Here is a 27,750-nt window from a genome sequence, read left to right as displayed (position 1 = left end):
TTTCTCTGTGTCATCTTTTTTTTTTTTTTTTTTTTTTCCGCATTCAAAATCTTTTTATTAAGAGGGTAGGATCCAAGGTTAGTTTTTGTAGCCTCGGCTGGCCCGTCGGCCTCTGGCACGCTCGAACTTCCGGCCCTTGGAGCGGACGTAGGGTTTGGTGTGGCTGTGCGGGGTTCCTGGGGCCTTGCCGAAATGCCGGTACACCTCTCGGCCCTTGCGAGGACCGGAGAGCAGGACAGTGCCGCAGCCCTTGGGGGAGTCCAGGGCCAGCTGGTCGAAAGTGAGGATCTTGCCTCCTGCCCTGAGGATGCGGCTGCGGGCCCCGCTGGTTACGCGCAGTGCACATACCTTTAGTTTGGGCACCTCCTGAACCCGCACGTCATCCGTTATGGTCCCCACAACCACGGCCGTTTTGTTTTCCCGGCCAGGAAGCTTCATCTTCCGGATCATCTGGGAAAGGGACAGAGGTGGCCGGTTGGTGCGACTCATAAACAACCTCTTCAGCACAACCTGGTTGAATGTGGAATTGGTTCTTCTGGCCAGAAACCTATACAACTTGACCAACAGCCTCAGGTAGATATCCTGGCTCTTGGGCTCCTTGCGCCGAACCTTTCGGTCCTTGTTGTGGCGAATGTCAACTCCCACGATGGCGCCTCCTGCTCTGCCAGGTCCGGAAAGCTCTGTGTCATCTTAAATTTTGTTGCACTTTGTCAAAACAGCTATTTTGAGGTCTCTGTCTGAAAGGTCACATATCTCTGTCACTCTGGGATTGGTCACTGGTGCTTTATTTAGTTCAACTGGTGAGGCTGTGTTTCACTAGATGGTCTTGATACTTGTATGCTTGCCAATGTCTGGGCATTGTAGAGTTAGGTGTTTATTGTAGTCTTCGCAGCTGATCTTGTTTGTACCTGTCCTTCTTGGGAAGGCTTTCCAAGTATTCAAAGGGAATTAAGCACTGTAATCTGTCTTTGGTCACTGTAGCTGCATCTGCATTAGAGGGCACCCCAAGCCTAGTAATTGCTGTGATTCTGGTAGACTTGTAGAGGTACTGCCTTGGTAGTCTTGGATAAGATCTGAGAGAGTTCTCTGGATTACCAGGGAGAGACTCTGGTTCTCTTCCCTTCCCTTCCCCCAAACAAACAAAGTCTCTCTTTGTACTGAGATGGCTAAAGCTGAGGGAGGGGTGACACAAGCTCCTCTATGGCTAATATCCCTGGGACTGCGCTGGGTCAGAGCCAAAGCCAGCATGGTACTGGGTCTCACCCAAGGCCTGCAGTAACTACGGCCTAGCTACTGCCCATATTCACTCAAGGCCCAAACAAAAGCTCCTCCCTTCAAGGCAGCATGCTGCCCCCTGGGCCCAGTGCAGATCAGAAATGCCATCTGGGAGCCAGGCCCTGGAGTCAGGAAACTTAGGAATTTGTTTGGTACTCTATTCTACTGCAGCTGAGCTGGCACCCAAGCCAGAAGACAAAGTTCTTCCCACTCTTCCCTCCCCTCTTCTCAAGCAGGAGTCTCTCTATAGACACAACCACCCAGGCCTGTAGCAAGTACTAGCTGGATACCACTAATGTTCACTCAAGGCTCTTCAGTCAGCTTGTGGGGAATGCTGCCAGGCCTAGGTCTCTCCCTTCAGGGCAATGGGCTCCCCTCTGGCCCAGTGGGAGTCCAGAAATGCCATCCAGGAGCCAAGGCGTGGAATTGGGAACCCCAGGAGCCTGCTTGGTGCTCTACTTCACTGTGGCCGAACTGGTATCCAAGCAGCAAGACAAAATCCCCTTTGCTCCTCCCTCTCCTTTCCTCAAGCAGTAGTCTCTCCCTGTGACCACTGTAGCTGGGAATGTGCTGGGTCACACCTGAAGCAGCACAGCACTGTCTGGCTAAGGCCTGCAGTGTGTGTTGTCTGGCCACTGCTGGCGTTTATTCAAAGCCCAAGGGCTCTTTAGTCCGTAAGTTATGAATCTTGCCAGAACTGGGTCCTTCTCTTTAAGGCAGTGGATTCTCTTCCTGGCCAGAGATGTGTCTAGAAATGTCTGGGAGCTAGGGCCTGGAATGGGGCCTCGGGACTCTGCCTGAGGTGCCCTGTTCTGCTGTGGCTGAGCTGGTATCCAGATTGCAAGACAAAGTCCTCTTTACTGTCCCCTCTCCTCCTCTCAAGCAAAAGGCAAGCATCTCTCTTGAAGCTGCAAGCTGTGCTGCCTGGGGCTGGGGGATGGCTGCTACAAGCACTCCCTTGGCTGCCCCAGCTGATGTCTCACGAGGTCTTAGGTACCCTAAGTCCACTGCCTCTGAGCCCAGCACAGCACCAGAACTTGCCTAGGAATTGCAGTCCTTGTGGCCTAGACTGCCTTTCAAGCTTATTTAGGACCTCAGAGCACTTCAGCCCACAGTGGTCGAGAGAGCTGGAACTCAGTATCGAACGGCTGGGATGGGCTAGGGCTGGTCTAAATGCTCCCTCCACGGGCACCAACTGAATTCTGTCCTGTGTTGCTTTCCCTGTAACAGGCAGCACTGTGTTCCTGTGCAAAGTCCCATCATCACAGCATTCCCTCTTCCCCAAGGGCAGATTCTCTCTTCATGCCACATGGCTGCTGCCAGGGGATGGGGGAGGGTGGTGTCGTCAATTCAAGACTGTCTTTTCTACCCTACCCTCTTCGGTGTCTCTTTCCTTGACACAATGTTAAAACCTGGTATTGCAATCCTGCACCTGCTGTTTGGTTCTTATAGAGGTGTTTTCCTGTGTGAATAATTGTTCAGTTTGGTGTTCCTGCTAGGAGGAACACTCACGGGAGGGTTCTATTTGGCCATCTTGCTCCACTCCAGAAAGCACAGCATATTTTAAACATCAAATTCATCATAAGTTAACTGTCTACATTATACTTACAGGAATAAAATAGGTTGTTGGGAATCTTTGAACTGTTGACCGAAATACACAGCTCCTATATTTAAAAAAAAAAAAAAAAAAGAAAAATGATTTTCTAAATCTATTTTTTAAAGATCTTTGTTAACTTATTCCCTATCTTTCATTAAATATTTTAAAATGTTAATCTGCATATGAGGTGCATAAATGAGGTTTAAAAGCCATGAGGACTGGCATGTAGGTATGTAAACAGAAAGGCGGCTTATTTAGTAAGTATATAATTACCTGGAAGCATATTTGGGAACCGGTGCAGGAAGCACATTGTATTGTCCCGGAGAAAGCTGAAGTGACTGCACAGAATGGACAGGGACACCAGTAGATTAATAGAGGGTTGTAAACTCACTTCACTATCTGTCGTTCGCAATCTTTTATTTTATGACCATACAACATTGAATAATTCCTTCTTTATTTTAATAGTGGAAAAGGAAAAGGTATATTTCCAAAGGTGGAGCTTCAAAACATTTAACATATATTCAGTCTTCATGGTGAATTTTATAGACAACATGCCTGAGATGCTGCATAGGAAAATGTCAAATTGATCACATTTTTTTCTTTTTATTTTTTTGAGATAAGAGTCTCACTCTGATACCCAGGCTGGAGTCCAGTGGCGTGATTTCAGCTCACTGCAGCCTCTGCCTTCCCGGTTCAAGCAATTCTCTGCCTCATCCTCCCGAGTAGCTGGGATTACAGGTGCGCACCACCACGCCCAGCTAGTTTTTATATTTTTAGTAGAGGTGGGCTTTCACCATGTTGGCCAGGCTGGTCTTGAACTCCTGGCCTTGAGTGATCCACCTGCCTCAGCCTCCCAAAGTGCTGGGATTACAGGCATGAACCATGGCGCCCAGCCACATTTTTTTTTTTCTTTTTTTGAGGTAGGTTCTCTGTTATACAGGCTGGAGTGCAATGGCATGAACATAATTCACTGCAGCCTCAAACTTCTGGACTCAAGTGATCCTCCCACCTCCACATCCCAAGTAGCTGAGACTACAGGTGTGTGTCATTGCACCCAGCTACTTCTTTATTTTGTATAGAGACAGGATCTCATTATGTTGCCCAGGCTGGTCTTGAACTCCTGGGCTCAAGCAATCCTCCTGCCTCAGCCTCCCAAAGTGCTGGGATTACAGATGTGAGCCACTGTACCTGGCCTGATCACATCTTATTTTTATTTATTTATTTAGAGACAAAGTCTCACTCTGTTGCCCAGAGTGGAGTGCAGTGGCATGATCACAGCTCACTGAAGCCTCGACGTCCCAGGCTCAAGTGATCCCCCCCACCTCAGCCTCCCAAATAGCTGGGACCACAGATGCGTACCACCATACCTGGCTAATTTTCTTGGTTTTAATAGAGACAAAGTCTCGCTATGTTGCCCAGGCTGGTCTCAAACGCCTGAGCTCAAGCATTCCACCCACTTTGGCCTCCCAAAGTGCTGAGATTACAGATGCGAGCCACTATGTCCAGCAGTGATCACATTTTAAATATTCTAGATTCAACAAATCAATTCAGCCATTTAGTGAGCCTGCTCTGGGGTAAAGCTCAGCACTAGTAGTAGGGAATACAGTGGTTAAGAGAACTACGGTCCCTGACCAGCAGGAGTAAGAGGCACCTACAGATACAATCCTAACATAAACCACTGTCATCAGTGCTAAAAGACAGATCGAAGATATGGGAGTAGGAAGAGATTAAATCCAACTGGGTGACCTCAAGATGACAAACATGATGAGATTTGAGGGAGGCTTTTAAGAAGGGCAGGACTTCCTCAAGGAGCTCAAGCAAGGGTCTTCCAAGAAAGAGGGGCCTCACATCTAACACTATTTCCATCAGGAAATTGTTGCAAACAACCTGGGTGGCTCCATTGCCCCTGGGTCTAGGGACATTAGCCCAAAGGTATGATATGAGAATGTCAGGAACTGGTTAAAATAGACAGGAGAGGCCGGGTGCAGTGGCTTAATGCCTGTAATCCTAACACTTTGGGAGGCCGAGGCAGGTGGATTGCTTGAGGTCAGAAGTTCAAGACCAGCCTGACCAACATGGCAAAACCCTGTCTCTACTAAAAATACAACAATTAGCCAGAGGTGGTGGTGGGTGCCTGTAACCCCAGCTACTCGGGAAGCTGAGGCATGAGAATCACTTGAACCCGGGAGGCGGGGGTTGCAGTGAGCCAAGATTGTGTCACTGGACTCCAGCCTGGGCAACAGAGCAAGACTCAGTCTAAAAAAGAAAGAAAAAAAAAAAATAGGAGGTATGTGAAGGAAGGGAGGGAGAGAAAGAAGGAGAATGAGAAGCCAGGAGGAGATCACCTAGACCTCCAGAGCTGGCAGGGAGGAGAAGAGGAGTTACATTATAAAATCCTAGGATCTGAAGTGAATAATCCCCTCCACCCCCTATTATTTTTACATCAGATTTTAAGAAACAATATCGCTTTTGTTAAAAAGGCATCTACCTCCTAGCACTACCTGGCACATGGAAGTTCACTACTATATTTCGCTCCGCAGATGTCTTTCCCGTATTAGTATACAACTTTGATTGCAGAAGCAGCTTTTTGTGGATAGAGTGATGATAACAACTAAATACAAATTTTATGATGAAACATATGCATTTTCCTGATGCACCTGTGCTTGTTGAGTGCTCACTTGACATCACAAACACCAAGGAAACAAGGGCATTCTTGTGTCATTCTTGTGTCTTATAGAAGCACAGAAACACAATTTAAACGGGGCATTCTTGGGGGCCAGCAATGTCCTATTTCCTGATTTTGATGACAATTACACGGATGTTTGCTTTCTGTTTTTAAAATGTGCATATTTGCTTTATGCTCTGTCTCGCTCTCTCTCTCTATCTCTCTCACACATACACAGATATAAACAGGAGTCAAAAGAAAGAAAACCGAAAAGGGGAAAAAAACTCTTAAAGCAGTCATTTATTTATCTATACTCAGCAATCCATGTAAGATTTCCATAATGAAGTGCTCATGGAAAAACTCTTAGCATTATTCTGGAAAGGAATATTGGTTACCTGTAACATATATATTTGTCCTACTATACTTGGCATTTACCATTCTTTGCTATTTAACACAGTTGAAAGGGGGCTTTTTTTTCATAGTCTTGATTAGTCAGTTGTTTTATGTAGGAGACTGTTTTCCTGTGTATTACTAAACTTGGTTCCATTTTCCTTGGGTCTAATGGTATATATATATATTCCTAATTCCAACATATGCGTCTCAGTTCTTTTTTTTTTTTTTTGGAGACAGGGTCTTGCTTTGTCACCCAAGCTGGAATGCAGTGGTGCAACCATAGCTCACTGTACTTCAACCTCCCAGGCTCAAGCGATCTTCCTGCCTCAGCCTTCTGACTACTTGGGACTATAGGCATATGCAACCACACTAGCTGTTTTTTAAAATTATTGTAGAGTTGAGATATCACTATGTTGCCAGGGCTGGTCTCAAACTCTTGGGGTCAAGCCGACCCTCCCACCAGAGCTTCCCTAAGTGCTGAGATTATAGGTGTGAGCCAATATGCCTGGCCAGTTCTTCATTTTTAAGGCTTAGAGAATCTAGACAAGATGCCAGTAAAAATATCTGATTCTCACTAATTAATGTTTCAATCCATGCTGATTAGGCACTCAAACCTTTTTTTTTTTTTTTTTTTTGAGACTGAGTTTGGCTCTTGTTGCCCAGGCTGGAGTGCAATGGCGTGATCTTGGCTCACTGCAACCTACGCCTCCCGGGTTCAAGTGATTCTCCTGCCTCAGCCTCCCCAGTAGCTGGGATTACAGGCATGCGCCACCATGCCCAGCTAATTTTGTATTTTTAGTAGAGATGGGGCTTCTCCATGTTGGTCAGGCTGGTCTCAAACTCCAGACCTCAAGTGATCCACCTGCCTTGGCCTCCCAAAGTGCTGGGATTATAGACGTGAGACACCGCACCTGGCCAGGCACTCAAATCTATAAGAGCTTGAATGTGGCAGGATGATATTAGTGTGGGTATATAATTCAGTTACGCTGCACCAAACACCATCAACATCAGAAAACTGAAATAATGTGAAAAAAGCCAACCCTACTTACTAGGCTCTTGGTGTCACTACATATACATATATATCCACATGTACATATACATATACATGACTTTATTTAGAACAGATTTAGGGTCATAGCAAAATTGCAAGGAAAAAGATTTCCATATACCCTTTGCTCCCACACATGCATAACCTCCATTATCGTCATCCCACACTAAAAATGTACAGTTGTTACAACTGATGAACCTACACTGACACATCATTATCACTCAAAATCCTTATGTTACATTAGACCTCACTCTTGGTGTTGTACATTCAAGGGTTTTGACGAATGTGCAATGACATGTATCTATTATTATAGTATCACAGAGTGGTTTCACTGCCCTAAAAATCCTGTGTTCTCCATATTTATCCCTCCCTCCCCTCAAGCCCTGGCAACCACTGATCTTTTTATAGTCTCCATAGTTTTGCCTTTTCCAGAATGTCATATAGGTGAAATCACACCATATGTAGCCTTTTCAGATTGGCTTCTTTCACTTAGTGATATGCATTTATGTTTCCTCCATGTCTTGTTATGGCTTCATAGCTCATTTCTTTTTAGTGCTGAATAATATTCCATTGTCTGGATGTACCACAGTTTATTTATCCATTCGTCTACTGAGCAACATCTTGGTTGCTTCCAAAGGTGGGCAATTATGAATAAAGCTGCTCTAAACATCCATGTGCAGGCTTTTGCGTGGGTGTAAGCTTTCAAGTCCTGTGGGTAAATACTATGGAGCACAGCTGCTGGATCTTATGTAAGAGTGTGTTTAGTTTTTTAAAAAATGGCCAAACTGTCTTCCAAAGTGGCTATACCATTTTGCATTCTCACTAGCAATGAATGAGAGTTCCTGTTGCTCCACATCCCTGCCAGCTTTGATGTTGTCAGTGTTCTGGATTGGGGCCATTTCATATTTGTGTAGTATCTCATTGTCTTAATTTGCACTTCCCTGATGACACATGATGTGAAACAATTTTTCATATGCTTTTTTGACATCTGTATGTCTCCTTTGGGGAGATGTATATTAAGGAGTTTGGCCAATTTTTTAATTGAGTTATTTTCTTATTGCTGGGTTTTCAGAGTTCTTTGTATATTTTGGTTAACAGTTCTTTATCAGATATATCTTTTGCAAATATTTTCTCAGTCAGTGGCTTGTCTTTTCATTCTCTTTAGGCTGGTCTCAAACTCCTGACCTCAGGTGATGCACCCGCCTCAGCCTCCCAAAGTGTTGGGATTACAGACGTGAGCCACCGCGCCTGGCCAAGTTCTTTGATTTCTTTCATCAGTTTGTTGTTTTCCTCATATAGATCTTGTACATATTTTGTTAGATTTATACCTAAGTATGTCATCTTTCAACATTCTAATGTGAAGGCATTATATATGTGTGTTTGACCTTACCAGTAATATTTTATTTCATAATGCAAATAATCCTTCTATCATCGTGAGTTCTGACACACGTAGTTTGAGAAGGAAGAGAAGTAAATTCATTTCATCTAATCTTACAATTTCTAGCCAAATGTTTGGTCAATGGAAGAGAGAAAAAGGCATGCTTTTTGAAAGGTACTGTGTTTTAAAATTCAAATCCCACTTTTTCATTGCTGGTATATAGGAAAGTAATCGACTTTTGTGTATTAACCTTTATCCTGCAAACTTGCTATAATTTGTTATTAGTTTCAGGAATTTTTTGTTGATTCTTTTGGATTTTCTAAATAGGCAATCATGTTATCTGTGAACAAGGGCAGTTTAATTTCTTCCTTCCCAATCAGTATACCTTTTATTTCCTTCTGTTGTCTTGTTTCATTAGCTAGAACTTCCACTACAATGTTGAAAAGGAATGGTGAGAGAGGACATTCTTGCCATTTTCCTGATCTTAGTGGGAAAGCTTCTAGTTTCTCACCATTAAGTATGATGCTAGCTTAGGTTTTTTTATAGATCCTCTTTATCAAATTGAGGAAGTTCCTCTGTATTTCTAGTTTACTGAGAATTATTTTCATGAATGCATGTTAAATTTTCTCAAATGTTTTTTCTGCATCTATTGACATGATTATGTGACTTTTCTTTTTTAGCTGTTGATGTGATCAATTATTTTTAAAATATTGAGCCAGCATTGCATACCTGGGATAAATCTCACTTGGTTGCGATGTATAATTTTTAATATATTGTTAGACTTAATTTACTATCATTTTGTTGAGGATTTTTACACCTATGTTCATGAGACATATTGGTCTTAGTTTTCGTTTCTTGTAATGTCTTTGTCTGGTTTTAATATTATGGTGACACTGGCCTAACAGAATGAGTTAGGAGGTGTGTCCTCTGCCCTCTATCTTCTGAAAGGGATTAGTAAAGAATTGGCATAATTCTTTCCTTAAATGTTTGATAGAATTCACCTGTGAATGCATCTGGGCCTGGCAATGTCTATTTTGAAAGGTTATAATTACTGATTCAATTTAATAGATATAGGCCTATTGAGAGTCTATTTCTTTTCATGTGAGTTTTGGAAAATTCTATCTTTTAAGTAATTGGTTCATTTTATCTAGGTAATCAAATTTGTGAAATACAGTTATTCAGAATATTCCTTTACTATCCTTTTTAATGTCCATAGGATCTGTAGTGATGCCTCTCTTTTGTGTCTGATATTAGTCATTTGTGTTTTCTCTCTTTTTTGTTAGTTAGCCTAGATAGAGGCTTATCAATTTCATTATCTTTTCAAAGAATCAGTTTTGAGTTCCTTGATTTTCTCTATTGATTTTCTGTTTTCAATTTCAACAACTTTTGCTCTAATTTTTATTATTTCTTTTCTTTCACTTACTTTGGATTTAATTTTACTCTTCTTTATCTGGCTTCCTAAGGTGCAGACTTAGATGATTAATTTTTGGTCTTTCTTCTTTTCTAATACATGCATTAACTACTACAAATTTTCCTCTAAGCATTGCTTTTGCTACATTCCACAAATTTTGTTTTCACTTCCATTTAGTTCAAAGTATTTTAACATTTCTCTTCAGAATTTTTTCTTTTTTTTTTTTTTTATTTTTATTTTTTTTTTGAGGCGGAGTCTGGCTCTGTGGCCCGGACTGGAGTGCAGTGGCTGGATCTCAGCTCACTGCAAGCTCTGCCTCCTGGGTTTACGCCATTCTCCTGCCTCAGCCTCCCTAGTAGCTGGGACTATAGGCGCCCGCCACCTCGCCTGGCTAGTTTTTGTATTTTTAGTAGAGACGGGGTTTCACCGTGTTAGCCAGGACGGTCTCGATCTCCTGACCTCGTGATCCGCCCGTCTCGGCCTCCCAAAGTGCTGGGATTACAGGCTTGAGCCACCGCGCCCGGCCCAGAATTTTTTCTAATAACACGGATCCATGTGTTATTTAGAGGTGTGTTGTTTAATCTCCACATATTTTGGGGTTTTCTAGTTATGTCTGTGTTATTGATTTGTAGTTTAATCCTATTGTCGTCTGAGAGCAGACATTGTATAATTTCTATTCCTTTAAATTTGTTAAGGTTTTTTTCTTTTTGGATATGGAGTCTTACTCTGTCACCCAGGCTGGAGTGCAGTGGTGTGATCTCGGCTCACTGCAACCTCCGCCTCCTGGGTTCAAGTGAGTCTCCTGCCTTAACCTCCCAAGTAGCTGAGATTACAGGCACTCGCCACCATGCCTGGCTAATTTGTTTTTTTAGATGGAGTCTTGCTCTGTTGCCAGGCTGGAGTGTAGTGGCAAGATCTCAGCTCACTGCAACCTCCGACTCCCTGGTTCAAGAGATTCTCCTGTCTCGGCCTCCCCAGTAGCTGGGATTATAGGTACGTGCCACCACACCCAGCTAATTTTTGTATTTTTAGTAGAGACAGGGTTTCCCTATGTTGGCCAGGATGGTCTCGATCTCCTGACCTGTGATCTGCCTGCCTAGGCTTCCCAAAGTGCTGGGATTACAGGCGTGAGCCACTGCACCTGGCCAATTATTTTGTATTTTTAGTAGAGATGGGGCTTCACCATGTTGACCATGCTGGTCTTAAACTCCTGACCTCAAGTGATTCACCTGCCTTGGCCTCCCAACGTGCTGGGATTACAGGCGTGAGCCACCGCTGCTAGCCCTGTTATGCTTTATGGCTCAGAATGTGATCTCTCTTGGTGAATGTTCCATGTGAGCTTGAGGAAATGTGTATTTTGCTGTTTTTGGATGAGGCAGTCCTATAGATATAAATTATATCCTGTTGATTAAATGGTGCTGTTGAGTTCAACTATGTACTGACTGATTTTCTGCCTGCTGTATTTGTCCATTTCTGATAGAGGGGTATTTATACTGAAGTCATCTATTTCTCCTTGCAGTTCTATCAGTTATCGCCTCGCATATTTTGACGCTCTGTTGTTAGGCACATACACATTGCCAAATATAATTATATCTTCTTGTAGAGTTGACCCCTTTATTATGTAATGCCCCTTTTCATCCCTGATAACACTTCTTGCTTTGATGTCTGCTCTGTTTGAAACTAATATAGCTACTCCTGCTTTATTTTTTTTTTTCAATTTGAGAGCAGGTACTGTTTATTAACTGATCAGATTAGAAAAATAATCATAGTAGACACCTTCATTCATTCTTCTAATAAGCCTGTTGATCTGGTCCCCCCGTTGCCAGCATCTCCACTTCTACAAAATGGGTGGTCTTTTTCTTCATTCCGTCTTGTGGAGAGGATAATTTGAAGGGTCACAAGAAGTTATTTGCTTCTTTGAAGAATTTTCCAACAGTATAGATCTCATGAATCAGATCCTCCATACAGATGATGCCATATTTACCAAGAGATCGAGCAATCAAAGCGTTATCTGTTAAAGCAATTTGCTTCTTATTGATTTTGCCATAACCATGCTTGTAGATTAATTCATTTACTGACTTCAGATTTGGGTACTCCTATGTGATACATGGTTATACAATCCTCAGCATGTTAACTGAAGCCTTGTTGAGCTCCACAAATGTTCCATTGAAGATTTGATGAAGGCAAAGAAGCTGCAACACCTTTTGGACCTTTGGGCTCACGTCATTGATACCTCTGATCCTGATGACAAACGCCAATTTGGGTTCTGCAAGTACACAGGGGTTGTCAACTTTTCTTGCCATTCTAACCATTTGAATTTCAGCTCTGTCCACCTGCCTATATTCCTTGTGATGGTGCTTTGCTTTTTCATAGATAAGCTTTCTCCTTACCTTTAAAAGCATCTTTTGGGCAAACTTCTTTCTTAGGTGCTTGACCTTCAGCTCTGTGAAATTCCTTCACTTTTTCTTAAGGGTTTCTGGCACAGCAGGAAACTTCTTCTCTTTGACACCCTCCATGGTTCCAGCCAGAAAAGAGGCTCCTGCTTCTTTTGATTAGCATTTGCGTAGTGTATCTTTCTCCACCCATTTACTTCTAATCTATATGTGTCTTTACTTTTTTTTTTTTTTAATAGTGAATCACTCTGTTGCCCAGGCTGGAGTGCAGTGGTGCAATAGTGGCTCATTGCAGCCTCAAACTCCTAGGATCTAGCTATCCTCCCAGCTAAGTCTCCCAAGTAGCTGAGATTACAGGTGTGCCACCATGCTTGGCTAATTTTTAAGTATTTTGTGGAGACTGCATCTTACTATGTTGCCCAGACTGGTCTTGAATGCCTGGCCTCAGGGGATTCTCCTGCCTCAGCCTTCTGAAGTGCTAGGATTACAAGCATGAACTACCTCATCTGGTCGCTATGTGTCTTTACATTTAAAGTGGGTTTCTTGTAGACAGCATACAAGATTATGCTCTGACAATTTTGATTAACTCTGACAATCTGTCTTTTAATTGGTGGTTAGAACAATTAGCATTTGTGTAGTGTATCTTTCTCTACCCATTTACTTCTAAATCTCAGCCCGCTGCACGCTCCGTGTCCCGGGTTCAAGCGATTCTCCTGCCTCAGCCTCCTGAGTAGCTAGGACTACAGGCGCCCACCATCAAGCCAGGCTAATTTTTGTAATTTTAGTAGAGATGGGGTTTCACTATGTTGGCCAAGCTGGTCTCAAACTCCTGACCCTGTGATCCGCTCGCCTTGGCCTCCCAAAATGCTGGGATTACAAGCGTGAGCCACACCGCACCCCGCTGTGGTATCAGTCTTTTTCATGAGTCTGTACCTGTCTCTGGTATAGACTCATGAAAATCTGTGACCATCTGTACCGTGAATTTCACAAGTTTTTCTCAGCTACCTCCTCACCCTTAGGTGGCACAGGATGACAAAAGCTGGCTAGAGTTGGGTATTGCCCTTCCCTCAGGTCAGTTAGGTCCTGATTGAATAGTTTTTCCTGAGGGCAGGCCTTGTTAATAAGAGAGTATCTGACATATTTCAAAATGGTTCCTTTTCCTCTCCTCTGCCAGCAGCAGGGGCAGGATTTTTCTCTATAAGAACCTGGGAGAGCTCCTGCAGGTAAACCTCAAAACATGTGAGGGTCCCCCTATGATTAGGTCCTCCTGGAGCTTTTAACTCTCAGATTTGCTAACACTTAGCCTCCAGCAATTCATTAGCTGTAGTTCAGGTATTCCTACCCCAGCCATGGTTGCTGCAGAAGTTGGTATGTTCTGCCCTGGTAAATTGTAATTCTCTGTATCCTCCTGGCCATATTTCCAATTTTGGGGATAGTGTGCCCTGTGACCTCTCTTACAAGTCTAAAAGAATTGTTGATTTTTCAGTTTGTTTAGCTTTTAAATTGTTGTTAGGATGGAACTGCAACTTCCAAGCTATTTACATGGAGAACTGGAAACTGGAAGTCAGCGTGACACCATTTTGAGAACCCAGACCCATAAATAGGTGAGTCAGAAGGCAACAGATTTTCTAAACCTTTAGAATCCCTATTAGAATTATCATAAGGTAAATGCAGCCAGAGGGCTGGCAGGGACAATATTTCCAGGTACTGTTTTTTTTTTTTTTTAAGGCAGGGTCTCACTCTATCGGGGAGTGTGGTGGCGTGATCTCGGCTCACTGCACCCTCCAACTCCCAGGTTAAAGCGACTGTCCTGCCTTAGCCTCCTGAGTAGCTGGGACTACAGGTGCATACCACCACGGCCAGCTAATTTCTGTATTTTTAGTAGAGATGGGGTTTCGCCATATTGGCCAGGCTGGTCTCAAACTCCTGACCTCAAGTGATCTGCCCCTCCCCCCCACCCCCACCAGAGGTCTCCCAAAGTGCTGGGATTAGAGGCATGAGCCACCACGCCCAGCCATTTCCTGGTACTATTGATAAAATTTCTTCAAGTGTCTCTTCTCTCTCAGAAGTAAAGCCTCTTGTGTCATATGGAAACATTACTGACTCACTGTTCAGATTTCTTTAAGGTCTGAGAAACAGACAACATGGGACTTTCTCAAAAAAAAAAAAAAAGAAGAAGAAGAAGAAAGAAAGAAAACATGCCTAATGATACTAATGATATCCTTAATTTCACCAATATCTTGTAATTTTCACTAAGAACTACAAGTGAGTGTCATCCCTGAGATAAATTCTCTGTATCCAGCTTTCAAACTTCACTTTTGTTTGCCACACTCTTGACATATTTTAAGTGACAATCACTGCATTACTTTGCAGGGGCTCTTTGAGAAGTCTCGCCTTTAAAAAAAAAAAAAAATCTGCTAAATAAGCTGCTTGACTAACCACTTTGAGTGTTACTTTTTTTCATTTAAATAAATAATGAATTGTTTCATCTTCGCTACATTATGCTCTTTGTTATTCCCACATGTAACTCTTGGGTTCTCAGAGTGAATGGCACCCTTCCTAGTGAACTGGTTTATAGCTATATAGTAGTGCAACTGTTCAAAATCAACACACACTTCACGTCTAAAATGAGTATTCAGATCACTGCTGTTGTTTGTTGCTTTCTAAGTAAAATTTATCATTTTACCACTTTACTGAACACACTGAACACCTGGGGTAGGGTTGTACACTCGGTGGGAGGATTCTCCAGGGATGCTGTGTGGCTACTGAAGGATCCAGGATGCCCACTCTGATGTTCACCATTACTGCTGCAGTGTTGCTAGCAGGTCAGCCCTTCTGTGGGCGCAAACTTTGGTTGACAACATGCTCAGTGAAAAACTATCCTTTGAAAATCCCTTCAGCAGTCATTTTACCGTGGAGCATTCTGCAAATTAATCTATTTTCAGAGATATCCTCATCACAGCTATAAACACAGCTAACAAAGATCAGTGAGTTAACTGCCAGATTTTTCAACCTGTCTCTCAACTAGTTCAAGGATGTATTTTGAACATATTCAAATGAATCCTTTGATTCATTCTCTAATTTAATGGGGTACCTTTCTAGCCTGGCTACCTCTTTTTGACCAAAAACAGATATAGGGGCAGGGAGGGAATAGAATCGCCAAATTTGTTTCATTTTACATGAGCTTCATCTTCCAAGGCAATGCTAAAGCTAACCTGGACAGAAACTTCAGACAATTTCAAATTTCATTTGCTTAATTGTGATTTTCATTGAAATGTTCCCAACCTAGGAAGTAAATAAGAGAATTTTTTTTTAAATGGAACATTTTAAGAAAGAAAACAAGAGAACAAAAATGTTAGTTAGAAAAATTTTGAGTTACTTACAAATGGGCATGATTGAAAGAGTATCATTTACACACTGAAAACAATATCAACAGAAAGAAAAAAATTAATAGTCTCCTTGCTCCCTATCTAACCTCTACTTTCCAAATGGAAACCACTGTTGGTGATTATGAAAGTATTTCTCAGGGGAAAAAAGTATGCATTTAACATCACATATACGTATTGTGTTTTCATTTATACAAATAGGATTATACTCTAAATATTGACTTGTACCTTTGTTTTTTTTCATATAGTAACAACTTAGAGATGCTTCCATATGAACACATATAGATTTACCTCATCTTTTTTTTTTTTTTTTTTTTTTTTTCTGAGACAGAGTTTTGCTCTTGTTGCCCCGGCTGGAGTGCAATAGCACGATCGTGGCTCACTGCAACCTCCGCCTCCTGGGTTCAAACGATCTCCTGCCTTAGCCTCCTGAGTAGCTGGGATTACAGGCGCCTGCCACCACACGTGGCTAATTTTTTTATATTTTTAGTAGAGACAGGATTTCACTATTTTGGCCAGGCTCGTCTTAGGTGATCTACCTGCCTCAGCCTCCCAAAGTGCTGGGATTATAGGCATGAGCCAGCATACCTGGCCAACCTCAACATTTTTAATGGTTGCACAGTATGTCATTTTTATGGGTGTATCATTATTTAACTGGCATTGCTGAGTTTAAGGCTATGGGCATTTAGAATGTTGCTAGGTTGCCAAATGCCCTCTAAAATATTTGCACCAGTTTGTATTCATATAACAACATATGAGAGTATCTGTTTCTGTATCCCCTTTGCCAATATTGGGTATCAACGTACAGTACTTATATAGTTGATCACCTGATAGGCGAAAATTGTGCCTCACTATTATTCCTCTGTAATTATTAGTTGAAGCCAAGCATTACTTTCTTTTTTAGTAATTGGTGTATCTCTTTGTGAATTGCCAGCTCATGCCCTTTGCTCATTTTTTATTTGTTTGTTTAAGACGGAATCTCACATTGTCACCCAGGCTGGAGTGCAGTGGCGCAATCTTCGCTCACTGCAAGCTCCGCCTCCTGGATTCACGCCATTCTCCTGCATCAGCCTCCCAAATAGCTGGGACTACAGGCATGCGCCACCACGCCCGGCTAACTTGTTTTTGGATTTTTAGTAGAGTTGGGTTTTCACCGTGTTAGCCAAGATGGTCTTGATCTCATGACCTCAGGATCTGCCCGCCTCGGTTTCCCAAAGTGCTGGGATTACAGGCGTGAGCCACCATGCCTGACCACCCTTTGCTCATTTTTAACCAGAATATTTATTTTAATTGGATTGTAAAAGACCATGACTCATTTTCACCATTTGATGGAAGTGATAAAGCCAGTTAGTGATCAACATTTTCTGGAAACTCCCTTGCATCTTCACAGTGGTAGTACTCTACATTTTTTTGCAGTGACCGACCTTGTTCAGTAATGATTCACTGGCTACAGGCTGAGACAGCATCACCATCTTCTCCCTGTCCCATTCATTGTAGATAGATTCTGGAACCATGCTCTGACTGGCACAGTTTAAACTGACTTCAGGTTGTCCTGAAGTAACCCTAGCATGTTGACTTCAAGTTTATACTTTAAACTCCTCCATGTAAGTCATTAGATCCATGCTTCTAGTTGAAAATATAAATGATGCATTTCAAATGGTAATGGACTTCTACTCTGCAAAGTAGAGTTGCAGAATAGGACAACCTGTCTCTAGGACTTTGGGCAATGCATCTGGAAAGACACAGACTTCAATACATCCTTCCCTGAACAATTCCACTCTATGACTAACCATAGGGGATGGTCGAATATATTAGGATATGTCCGTATACAAGAACACTATGCAGCTATTAAAAATGATGTATAGACTGGACATGGTGGCTTACACTTGTCATCCCAGCACTTGGGGAGGCTGAGGCAGGAGGACTGCTTGAGTCCAGGAGTTTAAAACCAGCCTGGGTAACACAGTAAGACCCTGACTCTATAAAATAAATAAACAAATGTATAAATACATAAAAATAAATGATGTGTAAAGAATACATGATGGTATGAAAAAAATTCATAATATATTTCTAAAAAGAAGAAATTCTGGTTTCTGCAAATGACGTGCTAGGTTATTTATTTGGGCGATTAACCTCCCCACTGCTGACAACTAGAAATGAAAGGTAAAATATTAAAAACAAACAAACAAAAGAGGTTTTTTGTTTTTTGAGAGAGTCTCGCTCTGTTGTCCAGGCTGGAGTGCAGTGTCGTGATCTCGGCTCACTGCAAGCTCCGCCTCCCGGGTTCAAGTGATTCTCCTGCCTCAGCCTCCTGAGTAGCTGGGACGACAAGCACCCGCCAACATGCCCGGCTAATTTTTTGTATTTTTATTAGAGACGGGGTTTCACTGTGTTAGCCAGGAAGGTCTTGATCTCCTGACCTCGTGATCCACCCGCCTTGGTCTCCCAAAGTGCTGGGATTACGGGCATGAGCCACCTTGCCTGGCTACAGAAGAGTTTTTAAAAAGATACGGAATTGCCAACAATATAGTAGGAAACTATATGATCCTAAACCAAAAGGCAGCAAGAAGCCAAGAAGGTAAGTGGCCCAATTTTGTCTAGAGGATGTTTGCTGGTCCAGACTAAATTCAACAGAACGCAACTGAGTTTAAAAGAACTTCAGAGCCCTGGAAGAATCCAGGGGTCAAAGCCTGGGCCTATTCATGATAAACAGAGGAAGGAGTCTAATGGGAGATACCCACTGGAATTTGAGACCCTGGAAGGGTAATTCCTGAAAGTAAACTCTCGCACTTCACTCCATTGCCAAGGGGACTGCAGAGAGTTGCCTTGGTACTAAGCAAGAATTGGGAGGGAGAAGAAACCCATCCCTGAGAGAGTATAACCATGGGCTGTCCGTTTCATGAATTCCAGCCCAACCACAAGAAAGATTTAACCTGCCTAAAATGTCAGCAGCACCAAGCTTCACAAACCCAGGATTAAACATACCGATGGATAAATCAAAAAGGGAATTGACCACAGTGGCTCACTCCTGTCATCTCAGCACTTTGGTGATCCAAGAGGACATAAACACTGGATTTTGAGTTGTACCAGACTAGTAGCTCCCCTAAATATTAACAGAAGCAAAAGCAAACCTTAGGCCTTGGGGAATTCACAAAAATACATTTTCAAGAGTAATGAGCAATACACAGTTAAAGACAATCACATACACATAAGAAAACAAAATGAGTAAGGCCCAGTCAGATTTCAGGTATTTGAATAATCATTAATTCATTCACAGATTCAACCAATATTAATCATCAGACACTATTCTAGACAGTATAATAATGAGCAAAACAGATAAATATTCATGTACTCATGAAGCTTCATTCATGGGAGAAGGCAGGTTAACAAATAATCAATGTAAAGTGCAAGTAAATTATATAGTACACTTGACAGCTATAGATGCCAAGAAAAAAATATAAGAGCCACGCAGGGAAGATCTGAAGCGTTGAATAGTAAATTTAAATGAGGCTCATTGAGAACATGACACTTGAACAAAGACTTGAATTAGGACAGAGAGTAGGCCATCCAGATATCTTGGATAAGAGTATCCCAGAAAAAGGGTACAGTGAAAATACCTTGAGGTTGGAGTGTGAGTGGTAAGTTCAAGATACAGCCAGAAGGACAAGTGGGTCAGGACGAGAGTGACAGGGAGTAGTAAGACAAAGTCAAGAATGAAGACAGTTCACAATATCCCTGCTAGCCTTGAGAAAAACCACTCAGAGATCACACTCACTATCATATTGCTTTAACCTAGTGGTTCTGAACCAGGAGCATGGCAATGTCTGAAGACATTTTTGGTTGTTACAACTGGAAGAGTAGATTGCTAATGATACTTAATGAGTAGAGGCCAGGTGCTACAATGCACAGAACAGCACCCCCCACCACCCAACCACAACAAAGATTTAACCTGCCTAAAATGTCAGCAGCGCCAAGCTTCACAAACCCAGGATTAAACATACCGATGGATAAATCAAAAAGGGAATTGACCACAGTGGCTCACTCCTGTCATCTCAGCACTTTGGGAGGCCAAGGCAGGAGGACCGCTTGAGCCCAGGAGTTTGAGACCAGCCTGGGCAACATAGTGGGACCCCATCTCTACAGAAAAAAAAAAAAAAAGGAATTGGATATACAAGTTTGAAATTCAAGAAAAAAATCTAGGTGACAGATATAAATTTGGTAATCACCAACAAATAGATGGTGTTCATAGCCTTGACTGAGACTGGATGAGATCACCATTCAGGGAAGGAGCAGAGATGGAGCAGAGGTTTGAGTGCCTGCGGCACTCCAAGATGGAGATGAGGGAAGAGCAGAGATGGCAAAAAATGGCTGAGAAGAAAAACCAAAAATGAGGATGGGGGAGGAAGCGTAGGAGGTTTGAAAAGAGGGGAGAGTGGCTAGGTGCGTGACTCATGCCTGTAATCCCAGCACTTTGCAGGGATGAGGCGGGAGGATCGCTGGAGCTCAGGAGTTTGAGACCAGCCTGGGCAACAAAATGAGACCGCCTCTTCTAAAAATTTAAAAAATTATCCAGGCATGGTGGCTGGTGCGTGCCTGTAGTCCCAGCTATTCAGGAAGCTGAGGGGGAGGATAGCTTGAGCCTGAGGAATTGAGGCTGCAGTGAGCTATGATTGTGCCACTATACTGTAGCCTTGGTGACAGTGTCATAAATAAATAAATAAATAAATAAATAAATAAATAAATAAATAAGATATACAAGATAAAACCACCCAAGAGAATGGGAAAGTAAACAGGACTAGAGAAGTCCATTCAGTGCCCATTAGAGGTGAAGAATTTAGCATGAGACCAGTCATGCAGCTACATGGATGCAGGTATTAATATAAAGAGAGACATAACCAGGGTTGTGGCTTTGCCAAACAAGTAAAAGATGAGCAGTTAGGGGCAAGGGAATTGACAGTGTATGCAGGGAATAACTATAATGATTAACTATGGGATTGGAGCTTTGCAAGGAAGAAGGGGGTTGAGGCGTAGTGAAAAGGTGGGAGAATCAATAGATTAGGATTGTAGCCTGCGGGGAATGGAAAAATTGTTAGGGTTGGGATATTAGAGAGTGGGATTCATGTACAGATTGTAGAGTTGAAATTCTTGGTCTTGAAAAACATCTAAGGAGTGAGTGGCTGAGGTGGCGGAAAGTTCAAGAAACTGAGAAGCCAGGTTGTTGAAAGATCATCTACGTGTGTGTTGAAATTATTATATGAGTAGTGAAAAGAGTGACAGTGAGGGAAGGGGGCTAGTATCAAGGAATAAGGGAAGTAACCCAGGGGTCAGTGGAGGACTACAACACTAGGGGGAAAAGCAGGTCATAAAACTGTACATATGGAGAAGGTGGTCCCGTTTGTGTACATATGTTCTACAATGTGAATATATTATTTATCTGTTAAGAAAAAGGTTATTAGAAAAATTACGGAGCCACCTCAAATCTTCTTTGAAAAGGGCCAAATATAGATAAGTATATGCATGTACACACACACATTCAAATACCTATATATATATTCCTTTTTTTTTTTTTTTTTTTTTTGAGACAGGGTCTTGCTCTGTTGCCCAGGCTGGAGGGCAGTGGCACAATCTCAACTCACTGTACCCTCCACCTCCCAGGTTCAAGCAATTCTCGTGCCTCAGCCTCCCAAGTAGCTGGGATTACAGGCCTGTGCCACATTGCCCATAAGAAAAATAAAAAAATTTGGGGTTTCACCCTGCTGGCCAGGCTAGTCTCGAACTCCTGGCCTCAAGTGATCCACCTGTCTTGGCCTCCCAAAGTGCTGGGATTATAGGTGTGAGCCACTGCACATAGCCCATATATATATATATATATATATATATGCTTAAAAAGACTCTTCAGTAGGGGTGACAGGGTTGAAAAACTAACTATTTGGTACTAATAGTTAGCCACTCAGCACTTGGGTGATGGGATCAATCGTACCCCAAACCTCAACATCATGGAATATACACGGGTAACAAACCTGCACATTCAAACCTGAATCTCAAATAGATTCAAACCTGAATCTAAAATAAAAGTTGAAAAAAAAATAGAAAGGCTCTTCAATGTAGATTCTCGAGTTGAGTTACATGCCTCAGAATAAAGATACTAAAAATAGTGAAAACTTCATTGCAAATAAAAAGCAGCCACTGAAAGATATAAAATGAATATTCTGTGAAAAATCATAAAATTTGAGAATGCTGTTCTAGCTTAATGAATAATAATATATACTATATCTACCCCAAATTCAAATTATTCTGAGTTCTGCTACTAAAATATTAGAATTTTGAATTTTACTGCTGAGTAAACAATGTTTATCTTTCTCCTTGTGAACATACATATCTTTGAAATAGAAAATTAGAAAAACACTGAATCTTTCCAGTTTCTAGAGTTTAATCCTTTGTGGGAGTTGGAGAGGAAAGAAGAAAGTAACAGAAAAACTATGTTTTCAGGGGGTTTTATCCATCCTCCTAAGTAAGCCAAATTCTTTTGGTCTTTTAAAATTTTTAGTTTTGGCCAGGCGCGGTGGCTCAAGCCTGTAATCCCAGCACTTTGGGAGGCCGAGACGGGCGGATCACGAGGTCAGGAGATCCAGACCATCCTGGCTAACATGGTGAAACCCCGTCTCTACTAAAAAATACCAAAAACTAGCTGGGCGAGGTGGCGGGTGCCTGTAGTCCCAGCTACACGGGAGGCTGAGGCAGGAGAATGGCGTAAACCCGGGAGGCGCAGCTTGCAGTGAGCCAAGATCCGGCCACCGCACTCCAGCCTGGGCGACAGAGCGAGACTCCGTCTCAAAAAAAAATAAATAAATAAAATTTTTAGTTTTGAGTAACTCCAACCTTGTATGTTTTCTCCTTTCAACACTGGGCCTTTGGCTGATTTTCAGGGACTTGTAAAAGCGAGAAGAGAGGAAGCAGAAAAGAAAATGGCAGAAGAGAATAAGAAAGAAAAACTCTGCATTTGAGATAACCAGAACAATTTCACACCTAGCCTGGTTACCTGGTAGCAAGCCATAAAGGTGCTAGTATAATTTAGAGTTTGTATGCATCCACTGAAGCAAACAGGATAAGATATACCCAATGAACACTTATCATTCTGTTCTGTTTCAAAGCTATAATTTGCAAAGCAGTAGAAAGGCTGGATTTGACATGTGTTCATCCTGCTGAAAATTTCGTGTCCACTTTAGTAATTACAACCCGTACTTAATTCAACCTCTGGCTGTAATACATTTCTCTCAGGTTATCACAATAATATTCTGATGAAGTTACGAAGATTGATGCTATTATTTGCTTCTTTTTTTTTTTTTTTTTTTTTTTTTTTGAGACGGAGTCTCGCTCTGTCGCCCAGGCTGGAGTGCAGTGGCCGGATCTCAGCTCACTGCAAGCTCCACCTCCCGGGTTTACGCCATTCTCCTGCCTCAGCCTCCCGAGTAGCTGGGACTACAGGCGCCCGTCACCACGCCCGGCTAGTTTTTTGTATTTTTTAGTAGAGACGGGGTTTCACTGTGTTAGCCAGGATGGTCTCGATCTCCAGACCTCGTGATCCGCCCGTCTCGGCCTCCCAAAGTGCTGGGATTACAGGCTTGAGCCACCGCGCCCGGCCTATTTGCTTCTTTATAAATGGGAAATATTAATGCACAGAGAACTGAGACAAGTACCCAAAGTCCCAAGTTAACAAAGTCCAAGTCACAACTCTATCCCTTGAACAGACTGTGTTCCTGACATTTCCATGCCTTCAACAATGCTATACTCCTCCCTTGAAATACCTCCTTTGGATTCCATCTACCCAAACCCTGCCCCTCATTCAAGGCGAGGGGCACATGGTAGACTGGAAAGAGGACTAAATTTTGGTGCAGAAACCCTCAGTAAAAAGTGCTGCTTCACCTATTTAAGTATCAGCAATGTGCCTTTGGATAAGTTACTTAGTCTCTACTCACCTTAGTTTTCTTGCATGTAAAATGAAGTTATTATCTGTTCTACCTATTTCAGAATGCTTAAGAAGGAAGCAATTAAGAGAATATACATGGAAGCCCATAGTAAACCATTAAGAGCCATGTATTATACATGGCTCTTCACTAATACATAAAAGACATGTATTAGTGAAGGTCCAGTTAAGTTCTACTTAAGCCATGGAGCTTTCCAGCCTTTTAATCCAGCCTCCTTTGGCACTTGAACTCTCCTTTGGCATTTCCAGCTCCACTATTTATCTGCGCACTTGATAAACTTTGTCTTGTATTGTTGCTTAAATACCTCCGGGTCAGGAACATCTTCCTTCCACAGAGCTTAGTGCAGGGCTGTGAGCTCAGTAGTGCTCTTTATTATCAATGCTACGAACGAACTGGTGGAGCTTAGAAGCTGACCCTCCTGGGACCACAAGCTCACTACTTTTCTTATTTTTTTTTAATTAAAAAAAATATTTTTAGAGACAGCATGTCACTCTGTCACCCAGGCTGGGGTACAGTCACATAATCATAGCTCACTGCAGCCTCAAACTCCCAGGCTCAAGGGATCCTCCTGCCCTGACTTCCCAAGTAGCTAATTTTTTTTTTTTTTTTTAAAGACTTGAGGTCTTGTTATATTGCCCAGGCTGATCTACAACTCCTGGGCTCAAGTGATCCTCCTACCTCAGCTTCCATAGTAGTTGGGACCACAGGCATGCACTACTACACCTGGCTATTTTTCTTTATTTTTTGTAGAGATGGGTCATTTCTAAGTTTTTAAAAGCTTCCCTGTAGTGTGTAGTTACATTTATGCTCTAATAAGGATACGCCCAGAGGGGCAGGGTTTTCTCTTTAAAAGAAGAGGGTTCACCACATATACTGCTTGAAGAGATCAGAGCATAGCCCAGTGACAGATAAGATCCTAGGGGCTCACCAGGCTAGGGGAATCCCACCAAGAATTGCCCAAGAGGGAAACATTTCTCCCCATGTACTCCCCTTAGGTTAAGAAGACGTGCCGGGCGCGGTGGCTCAAGCCTGTAATCCCAGCACTTTGGGAGGCCGAGGCGGGTGGATCACGAGGTCAGGAGATCGAGACCCTCCTGGCTAACACGGTGAAACCCCATCTCTACTAAAAATACAAAAAACTAGCCGGGCGAGGTGGCGGGCGCCTGTAGTCCCAGCTACTCGGAGGCTGAGGCGGGAGAATGGCGGGAACCCGGGAGGCGCAGCTTGCAGTGAGCCGAGATCCGGCCACTGCACTACAGCCTGGGCGACACAGCGAGACTCCGTCTCAAAAAAAAAAAAAAAAAAAGAAGACGTTATAGGGAAAAATCTTGCTGGAAACATTTGCAAATCAGGCAGTCCTTGTTTGATTTCTATACGAAATAAGACATCTTAAAGGTTTTCCATTTCTCCTGGGGGAAGATATACTCTATGTATAAAAATACTTTCCTCAGGGGCTCTTAGTAGCTTTCCCACACACGCTTTACCTGATCTTTGTCAACTAGTGTGCTGGGGCTTGGCCGTGGTTTGTCTTTGAATGAGTAAGTAGCCGCTTGCTTCTTTAACAGGTCCAGGAAGTCAGGAGGCATATACTGTGGAAGATCATTTAGGACTGGATTGTTCCTTTGCACAAGAGGTGGTTTTTTCCTTCCTTCGTTTTTAAAATTGTAGGTTGCTATCACTGGATTTAATAGGGATTCTTCAATAAAAGTTTTCAAGTGGTAAGTGCCAGGTATAGGAGTATTCTGTGGAAAATTGACATCAGTTTTAAGATTGTATAAACACATAACTTCTCTTAAAACACCATTCTTGGATGGGAAGCCCCCAAATACCATTTCCCTTTGTTTTCAAGTTTAATGAAATTATATCAAATACAGTAAACACTCTTGACAGAACAGTATTTCAAAATCATGATTATTTCCTTTCTGAAATAATTGCTGAATTATAGCAAATGGGTTAGAGTTGAAATTTAACCTTTTTTTTTTGTATTTTTAGTAGAGACAGGGTTTCACCATGTTAGCTAGGATGGTCTAGATCTCCTGACCTCGTGATCTGCCCGCATTGGCCTCCCAAAGTGCTGGGATTACAGGCATGAGCCACCGCGCCCGCCCAAAATTTAACTTTTTAGAAGGCAACTTTGGTGATTCAATTTTGGGATTCAACCTTGACTATGAATCTCAGACCTCTAGTGAGACCACTCAGGATAGTGTCTTGGCTAACTAGAAGCTATCCTACATCTGTTTAGCCAATACTATGTTTCTCTCTAGCCCTCAAGTGGGAAGCTAAAGGATAATGACATGAGACCAGGATAAACTGGCAGAGCATATGGCCTAGTTAGTCCAATAAGAGGTTTGGTACTTTCAAATTACAACCAGTGTGGCTGAATGGCCAGAACTGAACATTTAGTCACTGCTGCTTTTGTGGCCATCTTTCCACTAAGCACTCAGCTCAGTTCTGCCATTAAAATTACTACAATTCCAAGAAGGCTTTGACCCATGAAGTCCCTCTATTATTGAAGGGCATTGACAGAACATATCTCTGTAATATAGAAATTCTCTGGAGAGGGGGATCTTCTGGTCATTTTTCTTCCATATATTACCATTTTGCTTTCACATCATATTGACCATATTAAGAACCATTTGCACAAGGTCTATACCATGTAAAATAAAAACTGAAACCAAAACACCTTTCCAGAATGTATGCTTTTTTTGTTTTGCAATCTCACCCAGATCATAAGATCATAGGTTAGCCTTATCTAGATGTTCTGTAAAGCACCTAGATTTCTAGAATTGTTTAACTTTTCCAAGCTTCTATTGCATTCAAAATTAAGTTAGTTTCTCATTCATATGCTGACACTAAATTTTAAGTATGAAATGAGGTCCATGCAGATTGAACAATTACTGTTTTCTTACAATTAAGTGTTAGTCTTAAAAGGTATAACTGATTAAAATATTAATGGAATAGGAATAATGTGAATAGGAAAGACTGAACAATGTACATACTGTTAATGCTATTCTCCACCATCCTTCTCTTTCAAAAGAGGAAGTCTTTCGGGCTGGTTTCTATTAATAAACACAAAGTATGCTTATTCATTTGAGAGGTGATCCCTTGAAATTAAATATAATTTGTAAAGCATTTGTTTGAAGAAATTCACACCCATACCAAACTGACAAGCCTTCATTAAAATAAAAGCTACAATAATAAATTTGCCCATATTTCCTTAAATTGTTATTTTATGATCTTTTTTTTTTTTTTTTTTTTTTTTTTTTTTTTTTGAGACGGAGTCTCGCTCTATCGCCGGGACTGGAGTGCAGTGGCCGGATCTCAGCTCACTGCAAGCTCCGCCTCCCGGGTTCCTGCCATTCTCCTGCCTCAGCCTCCTGAGTAGCTGGGACTACAGGCGCCCGCCACCTTGCCCGGCTAGTTTTTTGTATTTTTAGTAGAGACGGGGTTTCACCGTGTTAGCCAGGATGGTCTCGATCTCCTGACCTCATGATCCGCCCGTCTCGGCCTCCCAAAGTGCTGGGATTACAGGCTTGAGCCACCACGCCCGGCCCATTTTATGATTTTAAGTCCTTTCAAATAACTAAATTCCCTTTGATAAAATTAGAGTAATAAACATCCCCATCTCACAGAGATGTTGTACGTATATTAAATGTGATGAAATGTTGGTGTTCTTAGGAAGAAAAGAGTTGGGCTTGAAGCCAGACAGACTTAGGCTGGAACTCAGCTCTGCCACTTACCAGCTAGGTGCACTGGGTGAGTTACTCAACCCTCATGCTTCCTCACAGTAGTATAAAAATAAAGCACTACCAGAGTTGCCATAAGAATAAAGCATTGTATGCCAAACGTGGTGGCTCACACCTGTAATCCCAGCACTTTGGGAGGCCAACTTGGGTGGATCACTTGAGGCCAGGAGTTTAAGACCAGCCTGGCCAACATGGTGAAACCCTGTCTGTACTAAAAATACAAAAAAATTAGCTGGGCATGGTGGCACATGCCTGTAATCCCTACTCAGAAGGCTGTAATCCCTACTCAGGAGGCTGAGGCACGAGAATCACTTGAACTTGGGAGGCGGAGGTTGCAGTGGGCTGAGATCGCGTCACTGCAACTCCAGCCTGGGCGACAAAGCGAGAAGCCACCTCAGGGGGAAAAAAAAAGAGTAAGGCATTGTACATATAAAGACTTGCATCTACAATCAGTGCTCAATAAATGTAGCTTT

The 27,750-nt window shown here is 42.3% G+C and overlaps 1 protein-coding gene and 1 pseudogene across 2 annotated transcripts in view; both read right to left on the bottom strand.

Moving 5' to 3' along the window:
- STPG4 (sperm-tail PG-rich repeat containing 4) overlaps window positions 1-27,750 on the bottom strand; it is a 63,660-nt gene that overhangs the window by 33,218 nt on the left and 2,692 nt on the right. The window contains exons 3-6 of the mRNA XM_010364296.2: window positions 26,531-26,590; window positions 25,016-25,273; window positions 3,146-3,210; window positions 2,885-2,939 (exon numbers count right to left, since the gene is read on the bottom strand). Of these exons, the coding sequence (XP_010362598.1) occupies window positions 2,885-2,939; window positions 3,146-3,210; window positions 25,016-25,273; window positions 26,531-26,590 (438 nt within the window). The remainder of the gene's footprint in view (window positions 1-2,884; window positions 2,940-3,145; window positions 3,211-25,015; window positions 25,274-26,530; window positions 26,591-27,750) is intronic.
- LOC104663185 lies at window positions 37-2,855 on the bottom strand (annotated as a pseudogene). Its single transcript, XR_004054394.1, has 2 exons — window positions 2,831-2,855; window positions 37-689 (listed from the first exon to the last, which is right to left on the bottom strand). The product of XR_004054394.1 is annotated as a 60S ribosomal protein L18 pseudogene (transcript).

This window comes from Rhinopithecus roxellana, chromosome 17 (assembly GCF_007565055.1).
Source record: "Rhinopithecus roxellana isolate Shanxi Qingling chromosome 17, ASM756505v1, whole genome shotgun sequence".
Taxonomy (NCBI): domain Eukaryota; kingdom Metazoa; phylum Chordata; class Mammalia; order Primates; family Cercopithecidae; genus Rhinopithecus; species Rhinopithecus roxellana.
This window is presented reverse-complemented; position numbering and strand designations above follow the sequence as displayed.